This window comes from Pieris rapae, chromosome 1, assembly GCF_905147795.1.
Source record: "Pieris rapae chromosome 1, ilPieRapa1.1, whole genome shotgun sequence".
Classification (NCBI taxonomy): domain Eukaryota; kingdom Metazoa; phylum Arthropoda; class Insecta; order Lepidoptera; family Pieridae; genus Pieris; species Pieris rapae.
The window spans coordinates 4593048-4603866 of record NC_059509.1 but is presented as its reverse complement, the minus strand read 5'-3'; the positions used below and the strand labels follow the sequence as shown (position 1 = coordinate 4603866).

The window sequence follows — 10819 nt, the reverse complement described above, 5'->3', positions numbered from 1 at the left end:
CCTCTTTCTTTGTTATTCGTATAGGTATTCGTTTACTGTCGTGGTTGTAAAAGAACCGTAACTTCGCACACTAGGTAACATCCACACGATATTGGCAGGTAGGATACGAGTCCTGAATAATAATGCAAATGTGCTTATTAATTTTGCACATATCTTCTTCATTTTATACCAACCTGTCAAGCTAACTCCTTCAGTACAGTTTCATAACGAAATAGATTGAATACGCGTTTTAATTAAAAGAGTAATAAAGCCGGTTAAACGATATTTGTGCCTTATGTGCACATGTTCCAACATTGGTGATTCACTTGTGGCAAAAAAACAAGGGACGACGGCAAGTGACGCAGCGAGTCATTGATCCCGGTGCGTTCCCGAGCGATCGACGCCATGCTCGAATACGGGTCTGCTACTCCGCCTGTTCCGCTGTTCTCTCCGCTAATCCTTGTGATATTTATTGCGTGCGTCGCTGGCGCTGCCACTCTCCTACAATGTGCGTTAGTTACCACACTTATCAAACGGACAAGAAACGGTATGTTGTGAACTTCCTAAATCATGCTATATTTTACACATTTGGAACATAACGTATTTTGATACTGTGCCTAGTTCATTACAGTAAGACGTGCATGTAACGTATAGTTGCTAGTTGCATATTTTTCCCGGGCAAGATTTTATTTTAGTTAACTCGATAAGCTACTACTGAATATCTGATATTTTTAGTAGTCTAAATGGGTAAGCTATTCTTAATTGATATAAATATATCATCATAGGTTTGTAAATAAAATAAATAGCTGTAATTCACATTCGTTACCGATTAAACCTATTTTCCGATATTTTCAACTTTACAACTTACAGCATAATTAGGTATATATTCTCGCTGATAAAATTTCAAGTGCAATAAAATTTAAAAATCAGTCCAATTGTTTTTGAGTAAGCCCATGAACGAGTTACGACCGTACAAATATTTATTAATTATATATATATATAATCTATTAGAGTATTTTTTCTTCATTCAAGATCTTTCTGTCTATATCGCTTCACTATATTGTTATACTTGTGGTTTGTTTGGCTGTTTTAATTTGGATTTTAGGTGAATGATCATATTAGTTTAAGCTCAGGAATCATTGCAAAAAGCTGACAAGTCGTGTAGCTATGATACTTCAATTTTTAAGCATTCAAAGTAAGATTTCCCTTCACAGGTTTATACTGTCTTATTCTTCAACTCGTTTTGGCTGACTTTGTGCTACTCAGTGCTTCGATTGGACCAGAAATTTGGACTACAAATGCAAAAACCTGGGACTTCGGTAAATGCACCTGTGTAATATTTCGAGGACTCGGCGTATTCGCTTCAACAGCATCACTTTATTTGGTCGTGACTATAGCACTTCACACATTAGCGACTATTAATCTGGAAGAAAAAATCGCGGCTCAGAATAAACGGAGTACTATTATAGATGATGAATCTAGATCATCACGGCACAGCCTTGTGGCGAACAGTGATACATCAACTCCAACGCGAACCATGAATGTCGATTATAGACTTTTAACTAATACCAAAGTTCCTATAATACCCCCATCACTTTTTATATGGTTTTTAAGTGGGTCGCTCTGCATTCCTGAATTTGCATTATCCACTACTGTACCACTTGACCATGATATAATTGTTTGTGGCTTAGTAGATTCAGGCCACAGATTCAACATCTATTCTATGCTAGCAATTTTTAACTTTTTTATACCTATTTTCATAATGTCTATCGCTGGTATTTTGGTAGGTTTTAAATTAAGTTCGAAGCATTTTCGAAAGAATGATAAAGAATCGTTATCAGCTTTAAAATATTCTCTAAGTTTAATTTTAGTCTATTTTGTTATGTGTTCACCACGATCTCTCCTTCGTGTATATGAAATATATTTAAATAATTATAGCGATAGACCCAATACCGAGGACAACTTATTTTTAACGATAAATTTATTGTGTAGCAGCATCTTTTTAATGTCAATGTTGTTAAAACCCCTACTGTGTATTACAATACTACCCAGAATTCGAAATAATTTTTCTTCAAGAAATGTAGAAGTATAGAAAATATTATATTTTCCAGTGAGAATATATATAATCCTAATAAGAATTGGTTTAAACTGTATGGTAAGTATCCTGACCAACACGTTACAATAATAGTATGTTATTGAGAATGCTCTTTAATCCTACAAATTAGTGCCTATCTGCCAGGTAGATATTATGTATACTACATAATATAAAAACACACGTCACGTTGTTTGTCCACTGTGGACTACACTTGACAGATTTCAATCAAATTTGCACAATGTGTAATTTTATCAAATTTAAAAGATAGGATAGCTGAGATACATGTATACTACTGTACGTATGTGTTGCTGAAGTGACTGGACCGATTTGAATATTTTTTTGCAGCTGCCAGATGGCGCTGCAATCGGTATTTTTATACTTTAGTTTGATATCCTAAATAATCACTTGAAACATCATGCAGGACGTCGGGTCCGCTAGTTTACTATAGAAAATAGAAAAGTTGATTTGTTTAATCAGCTACGTATAGTATCATTGTCGCGAATAAATCGATGTTAAGCGTTGGAAAAGGATTGGGATCTTCAAATCTGTTAAATATTTTATAAAAAACATCCTGAGTAATCAAAATTTTATATGAAACACGTAGATACGTTAAAATTAAAAACATAAGTTTGTTACTAATTAATAAACCTACAGATTGAACATTACGAATAACCTAATTAAAATCTACAGCTTTCTGCAATGTTTCTTAAAAGTGGTATTGAAGTTTTAAGAAATGCAAATAAATCGAGATAGCCCTGGGCTGCTTCTCCGTACGCACATACGGGAATAGAACCAAGAACCCTCCCCTAGGTTTGACCATAAGACCTTGGTAATTAATCGCTGACGTTAGAAGAGTTGGCGATTAGCGAGCGTTTTGTGGTTTTGGTCGAGACCCGAGATGTGGCTAGTACACTCGTTCTCCAAACATAAGTGGAAATTGATATTTGTTATTATGACGGCTAAACAGTGAATAAAATATATTTTATCATGTATATCAGTTTCATTTGACTTATTTCTGTTCCTTTCTGCGATTCCTACCAATCCAAAACTCGAGATGGCAAATTGTATCCCAATACCCTTTGTAAGGAAATAAGACGAAAAAGTGACGACTGGCGAGTGTTAATTAAATAGTTAAAAATCTTTTAGGGGTTAATAAGGTGGCTGTTTATTTTCAATATTGATTTCTAAAACTAAAAATTGTATTTAATACAAAAGTTTATTGGTGAAAACATGAAAAATATAATAGATTAATTAATGGCTGATAAAATGCAGCAGAAATGTTACAATATTTGTTCCATCATAAATCTATTTTGCTAATAAATGCCTGAAAATTCAGAATGCTTAGTGACAGGCACAACAAAATGGTTAATGTCATAATACACAACGTATACCTTTGGTTAATTCTTTAATGGTTGAAGAAAACACAAACCGCGTAGACACTAACTACTTTTTTGTGCCCAAAATACAGCCATTATGTACAGTTGCGATTTATATTATTATGAAAATCTAATTTCATCGGGTTATTGGGCGTAATTTAACAATTTTTTTTAATAACTAATTGCATAATTTTAAACATTCACCATCATGATTTCTTCATTTCACTGCGGACATGCGGCGAAAGGAATGTTATCGGGGGCCGACCGGGCTGCTCGTTACACTTAAAGGAAAACACTTTTAACTTAAGAAACCGTAATTTTAATAACTTAAGTTATAAATATTTATATTCATCAGGTCAGCTCGATATCTGTAATCCAGTGTAAATACAGAAATACAAAACCGTCAAAGATGACACAACATTTAATTTGAGACGGATCGCGAAGGTCCGCTGCGAACACGTGAACATTTACAAGCGACGACTCGCGGGGGCCGGCGTCCTCGAATGTTACTCGTACAAAACACCGATGGGAGGAGAATGGAGGGCGAAGCGCCTTAGTTGTCGCCGCCTTCGGCGGGCTCGTCGCCGTCACCCTGCGTGTCCGACGTCCACAGCGTCAGGTTGTCTCGCAGCAATTGCATGATCAGAGTCGAGTCCTTGTATGAGTCCTCGTTAAGCGTGTCCAGCTCTGCGATCGCGTCATCGAACGCCTGCAACGCACATACACCATTCATACTCGTGGCGATAGCACACTCAAAATCAGAATTTATCTCATTATTAAAACAGCAAATTAGAACTAAGGAACTAGTTAAACCTGGTGCTGGCTGGGTCGAGTATTACGTGTTAATCGCTGGGGCCATGCCGGGACAATATTAGTTTTTACCAATGATCAAATCGAATCATGCAAGACTAGTCTTGTAAGTTATTAGTGGGATGAGTTATATAATCGCACTCTCGACACGATTGCATCGTTTTGAACCTGTTTGGCTAAGTGGCACGCACGCGCTGGGGAGTTGATAATCTCGTAATAGAATACGGAAAAGTTGAGGGCGAGACCGAGCCTGATGGGGTGTGTCGGTTGCATTTTGGCCTTGGCGATGTCGAAGGCCTCCTGGTAGGCCTTCTGCGAGTCCTCGACTACGGCTGCGGACAAGCAGACACATTACCGACTGAGCCCGACTCTCGCGCCAGCCAGCACTGAGTTTACCAACTGACGCAAATAATGACCTGTTTGGCGAGATGACACGCTTTGTCTGGTGAATTTAATATCTCATAGTAGAAAACTGAGAAATTTAACGCCAAACCCAGCCTGATTGGATGTGTGGGTTGCATTTTGGCCTTGCTGATTTCGAAAGCATCCTGGTATGCTTTCTGTGAATCCTCTACAACAGCTGTAATTGAAAGTTATTACATAAAAATTATTTTATATAGGTTCCAAATGAATATGTTAATAAAACTTTTGATACTTTTTAATTCTTAAGAATAGGTTTAAATAATAAGGTAATACTATTTTGATAGTTGCAATTATAAACATACAATTTCTGGTTTCTCCTGTGGCCACTTCCGCGAGGTACCTGTAGTAGTCTCCTTTCATTTTAAGGTAAAATACTTTACTTTCTGGATTACTAGCTTTGGGAATAAGGTGTTTGTCAAGTAAACCCTGCAACAAAGAAAAATGTATTGAGTTCCAATATACTTACTAAAAACTATTACATTAAATAAAATACGTTTATTTTGGAACATAAGATCATCCAGGTATCACTTATTCCACCACGTTATTAAATTTGTACTATACATATTACATTAGATACTATGTCCAGAGAGGTTTCGTAAAGAATTTTAAGGAAATAAGTTTTCCAATATATATTAACGTCTATTGACTTTAATACCACCGTTCTGTTAGAATACTAAGAAAAGGCATAACCGAATTGCCAATCATTGCGTCGCATTTTTCATAAAGAGTAAAATGTTAAGGTGGGCAAGGATAGGAGTCGATAAAATAAACTAGAAGGATAAGGGCAACGAACGAAGGAAGCGCGGACCAGGCGAGCAGGCGCGCGCAGTGACGCGGCGCACTACGTCACGCAGCCCCACCCGGGCACCCCGCCGCGCCCCACCCTGCCCCACGAACTGCTCCTTGACCACCCACCCACAATATCTACTTCCATTAAATATCATTAAAAATATGCAAATATACACCATGACTGTTAGTGCCATGATTGCGTCATAAATTAAATTGGCAAGTAAATAAGATGACGTCATTGGCGTAGGAACGCAAAAGCTGACATCAAACGTTAATTCACGTAAAATGTGTAATATCCGTAGAATGTGGGATGTAGATTAAAGTCGTAAAGAGAAATTAAAGTCATCGCACTTACCAATACATCATAGCAGATTTCTCTGAGCTCCTTTTCTACTTTAACCCTATATTCTTTTGCCATCTGTTGTTTTCTTTCGGAACCTTCGGTTTTCTGTTCGATTGAGGATATAACTCGCCATGAGGACCGCCGAGCACCCACAACATTTTTGTAGGCGACGGACAGGAGGTTTCTTTCTTCGTTGCTGAGCTCGACGCCGGTCTCAGTGACTTCTTTCATCGCGGCCGCCATGTCGTCGTATCGCTCAGCCTGCTCCGCCAGCTTGGCGCGTTGCACCAGTTCCTCCTTGTCGACGGACATTGTGAATGATGTGTGAGACGACTATATTACTGATGCCCCTGTAATCAATTTGTTATATAAGTGGATGGTATTAAGACAAATCGATGAATGCGCGTGAAAGAATTCCTCAGAAAGACTAATCGTTAAGGCGTCACTTTCACCAAGTGAATCCAATTGGGTAAATGAGTCATCATGAAAGACGGCGCACCTTGGACAGAGGCTCACAAGCGCACTCGCGCAATGTAAAAACTCAACGTAGCTCAGAGAGCAACCCTCACGCCAATCGCGACATCGACGCGGCGTCCGTTCGGTATGACAGCATCTCACAGACTCGGCCGTCGGAGGCACGCGCCGTCGCCGGGCCGCCGTTCCGTTAACGCCACTGCGCCAACGGTATTGATCCGCCGACACGGGATAACACTCCAGACGAAATACGACTAGCGCGACGCTTGCACACCCCTCCACCCCCACCCCGCTTGCACCGCGCCCTCCCGACAACCCGGCGCCTACCTCCTAACTACCCTTATCTACTATATTATATTGCTGCTTTCTGTTCAATACCCTGTTGCTAAGGTACCAATCATAATTGGCTTTAGAGCTATTTACGAATTTATTACAGACATACTGAAAAATCCTACTAAATCTTTTGATTTTTTCTTACATTTGACTGAAAGTTAAGGCATCAACCATCATATTCTATAAAGTGGGTGTGGCACTAGAACATGTTTAGATTTATTTCTTTTAAGGTTAAAGGTTCTATATCTTTGTGTAAATTTTATGTAACAATTGTTTATAATAATGCAAAAACACTATATAATGAGATGTCATTTTTATTACCAAGTCAAAACTTTATCTACACATCTTGAGGGAACCACTACAAGGGTCGATAAGAATGTACATTGAAATTTAATATAAATTTATCACATTGCCATCAAGTTTGATTGAAGATTTAATTTATAAATATCTGTAACATATTTTATATTACAGAAACTGATTTTAAATTTAAATTAATTTAGTAATCAAATAATAATATACTTTATTTAAAACTATATCAATATTATTTCAAATAAGTATTCAAAACTAAATATTAAATCCTTTGGCCATATACATGATACAATATGTATAGGATATTGTATGATGTATATGGGCTAAGGATTATCAGGACTTTCTATAGTTTTTCCAATATAAAAAATTCAGCCAGGGATTTTAAAACAGATAATAAAATAGATGATTTAAGAAAAATTTAAGAAAACATACTTAATTTTCAAAAATATGTAAGTAATCAAAATAGCCTAACATGCTTTTGGGTATGTTAGATCTAATCATATTAATTATTATATTTTTATTGTTTTAGTATAAGTACTTATTACCTAAGGGTAATAAATAAAAAAGCTATGTTCTAAATATATATTTAAGCTTTAAGCCACCATCCTGAGCAGCAAGGAATTACTTAAGGTGAGTCATAGAATTAACGGATTAATTGTCTGCCAGAATGATAAAGCCGATATAATCACCGTTCATATAAAACAAACCCCTCTCGATCTGAGAAAAGATCTTATAGTATCATGCTTATAGTATCATGACCTTTTTAAGTTACCAATACGCACGTGCCTACCTCATGAGTTGTATGTTCTTGATACATCAATTATTCTTACTAACAATATCAAAGCTAAGTTAAATGTCGAATCTCAAAACCAAGTTCAAAAATACATTCATTATAATTAATAGAGATAACGGCGTGACCAAGACTCAAGGTAAAATTACGACGCACTTGCTTAGATCACTATAGAAAGAATGTTAATATAAAAAAGAAAGCACTTTACACTAGATGTATAACATAATACAGATTAAATGTAAATTTTATTGGAAATAATTCTACAACAAAAAGATAAAATAAATTACCATGCACCTCTGTCCTTTACTTAGCAGTTTGAAGCGTTATTAATTCAATCGATTGTTTCATAAATCAAATAAAATTTCTTGTTTGTTTCTTTTAATGAGAAATAACTAGCGCACACAATTTTTAAATGATCTTTACTTTAGTATCAAAAATTTAGAAAATATATAACCGCACCGCAATTTCGTGTAGCCGGCTCGGGCAAAATGGCTGCTTAAAGAGGCACTCCTTTTATGCGTCACAGTCACAACTTATAGGGTTACAGAAAAAACAAATACACTTTATACTTTCACAAATCAAATATCACTCAAAACTTAATTTTCTACACTTACTTGTGAAGGGAATTAAAGTAATTAAGCCAGCGATAGCAACACAATTTCAATTTTTCTCTTGCTGCGAACGATACACTACACTGACGGCTGCGGGGCCAGAGGGGAAACAAAAACGGAACGGGGTTCTCAAATCAAAGGGGCCATTGAGAATCATAGTTGAAACTCTACTTTTATTGCCAGAATTAAAAAAGGCAGTAGCATAGTTTAAGATTTCGAGGTAAAAAGACTTTTACCTCGAAAAAAAGAATTTGAATTAATATTGCCTTGAATGTCTTACTTTATTTGAATAACAATTTATAAACAAAATCATATGTTTCTTTTTTGGTGGTATTTACTTACTTTTCTATTTTTAACTTGTATTAATTTCTCATTCTCTCTTTATGGTAGACACCGTATAAAATGAATAACTTTATGCCAGTTTCAAATAAAAGCTAGGGAAACTAAAGGCGAGAAAAAATAAAGAAACACAACAAAAACCAAAGGGATAAGCTAATAAAATCATAATATTTACATAAATATTAAATCTTAATATTATTATTGATTATGAATAAGATAATACATTATAATACAATAAAGGATAAAGCAAGAGGTAGAACATTTTAGTCGGAAACGGAACATGTAGTAATTGAAGTCTCATGTTCGAATTTAAAATAAATTGTACAATCAAGTTAAGATTGTCAATCATCAGGATCGGATGTCATAAATGACAATTTGTTACTGGACTGTTTTGGCATAACGCAGATAATTCCTCTTCCAATCCTTAAAAACAAGGCTAGACACGTGAATTTTATTTTTTGTGTATTGTTTCTCAGACTTATTAAACTAGAATTTATATTTAGACTCTTTTATAAGTTACTCTAAAGTACATATATCACAATGCCGAAATCAAAACGAGATAAAAAAAGTAAGGATTATTAATAATATAACCTAAAATAAATATAATATAATGTTTTCATTTTACATTTTCTTTTCACTTTGTTTTAATTACTACTTTGCATTTTTTATGTGATAAAAAAGGTTAATTCTAAAATTATTTTGTTTTTAGTTTCTCTCACAAAGACAAACAAAAAAGGACTTGTCTTGAAACAAAGAATCATCGAAGAAGTTAGAAACTCCTTATCGAAATATAAGAATGTGTTTGTTTTTTCTGTTGATAATATGCGAAATACCAAATTAAAAGATTTAAGAAATGAATGGAAGGATTCAAGATTTTTCTTTGGAAAGAATAAAGTTATGGCAGTTGCTTTGGGACGAAGTAAAAGTGATGAAGCTGAAGATCAATTAAATTTAGTATGTTTTAAAAAAGTTATTTTATACATAATTCAAATTAAAACTTGCTATTACATTATAATTTTCTTTAAAAATTGTACAGATACCATTTTTTGGAGTACATTCCATACAGAACAAAATAACATTTTAACAAGCTATCATTAATTTAAGAAACGCTGATAGATTAGAATTAATATAAAAATATAATAATTTAAATGTTATTGATTTAATTATAGGTTTCAAAAAAACTGAAAGGCCAATGTGGTCTTCTTATGACAAATAAAGATGTTGTAGATGTATTACAATGGTTTGAAGATTTTGAAGACTCTGAATATGCTCGCTCTGGTTTTGTTGCAACACGTGATGTTATTCTACCCCAGGGACCACTGAAAGATTTTTCACATACAATTGAGCCCCACCTTAGAAGACTTGGCCTGCCGACTAGCCTAGAAAAAGGAGTCATTAATCTTATAAAAGAATACCAGGTATTTCTACATAATATTACTATTTTAATTATTGGTTGAGATTTTCTATTTTTACTACAACATTAAATTGATGAGTTTTTGCTCAACTCAGCAATTATTAACAAAGTTTTGGAAAGTTGTATTTTTTGTTCTAGTTTCTGTGTAAATTTATTAACTCACTGTTCAATCATAAATTAACTATATTTATAATTTACCTAGGTTTGCAAAAAAGGCTCACCATTAACTCCAGAACAAGCCAGCATATTAAAACTATTGGGTATACAAATGGCAACTTTCAAAGTTGTGATCAAATGCCACTGGTCTAAAGGAAAAGGATTCCAAAAACACAGTGATATAGCAACTGATGATGAAGCAAGTGATGATGACGTACAAAGTAATTTACATGAAGCTATGGAAGCTGAAGAAACATAACAAAAGCCCAATAATTGTATATTTCAATAAACTTATGTTTATTTCATTATTCATTTTTATTTTCCAAGTTTTATACTTTAAAACAATAAATGTCACCATAGTGTTAAATTGGAGGTTCCATACTAAGTGATATTTCTTTAAAAATCTGGTAATTTCAAAGTAAAAACATGTATTAAAATTTTTTATGTTGAAGGACTGAGCCAAAAGATACATGATCTTTCAATCAGAATTCCTGACACAATTCAAATGTTCTAGGGGTTACAAGAGTTCCAAAAAGATTTTTATTTTTTCTCTAAAGTAAAATTCGTTCATGCATGGA

The 10819-nt window shown here is 34.7% G+C and overlaps 3 protein-coding genes across 7 annotated transcripts; 2 read left to right on the top strand and 1 right to left on the bottom strand.

Annotated features, from left to right (window-relative positions):
- The first annotated feature begins 41 nt into the window (after window positions 1-41).
- Window positions 42-2212, top strand: LOC110994767. Its single transcript, XM_045633641.1, has 2 exons — window positions 42-526; window positions 1194-2212. The coding sequence occupies exons 1-2, from the start codon at window positions 385-387 to the stop codon at window positions 2069-2071; spliced, it is 1020 nt and encodes a 339-aa protein (XP_045489597.1). The 5' UTR covers window positions 42-384; the 3' UTR covers window positions 2072-2212.
- A 1534-nt stretch (window positions 2213-3746) lies between these two features.
- Window positions 3747-8484, bottom strand: LOC110994768 (14-3-3 protein zeta). 5 transcript variants are annotated; one of them, XM_022261602.2, is made up of 5 exons: window positions 8336-8484; window positions 5828-6165; window positions 4986-5109; window positions 4677-4840; window positions 3747-4159 (listed from the first exon to the last, which is right to left on the bottom strand). In XM_022261602.2, exons 2-5 carry the CDS (start codon window positions 6125-6127, stop codon window positions 4004-4006), a joined length of 744 nt encoding a protein of 247 aa, XP_022117294.1. In that variant the 5' UTR covers window positions 6128-6165; window positions 8336-8484; the 3' UTR covers window positions 3747-4003. The 5 variants fall into 5 exon arrangements, with proteins under 5 accessions (XP_022117294.1, XP_022117299.1, XP_022117298.1 ...); XM_022261607.2 differs by lacking the exon at window positions 4677-4840 and adding an exon at window positions 4429-4592; XM_022261606.2 differs by lacking the exon at window positions 8336-8484 and adding an exon at window positions 8181-8316.
- Window positions 8485-9050: 566 nt separating this feature from the next.
- Window positions 9051-10546, top strand: LOC110994818 (mRNA turnover protein 4 homolog). Its single transcript, XM_022261683.2, has 4 exons — window positions 9051-9239; window positions 9381-9625; window positions 9841-10089; window positions 10288-10546. Exons 1-4 carry the CDS (start codon window positions 9212-9214, stop codon window positions 10498-10500), a joined length of 735 nt encoding a protein of 244 aa, XP_022117375.2. The 5' UTR covers window positions 9051-9211; the 3' UTR covers window positions 10501-10546.
- Window positions 10547-10819: the final 273 nt, after the last annotated feature.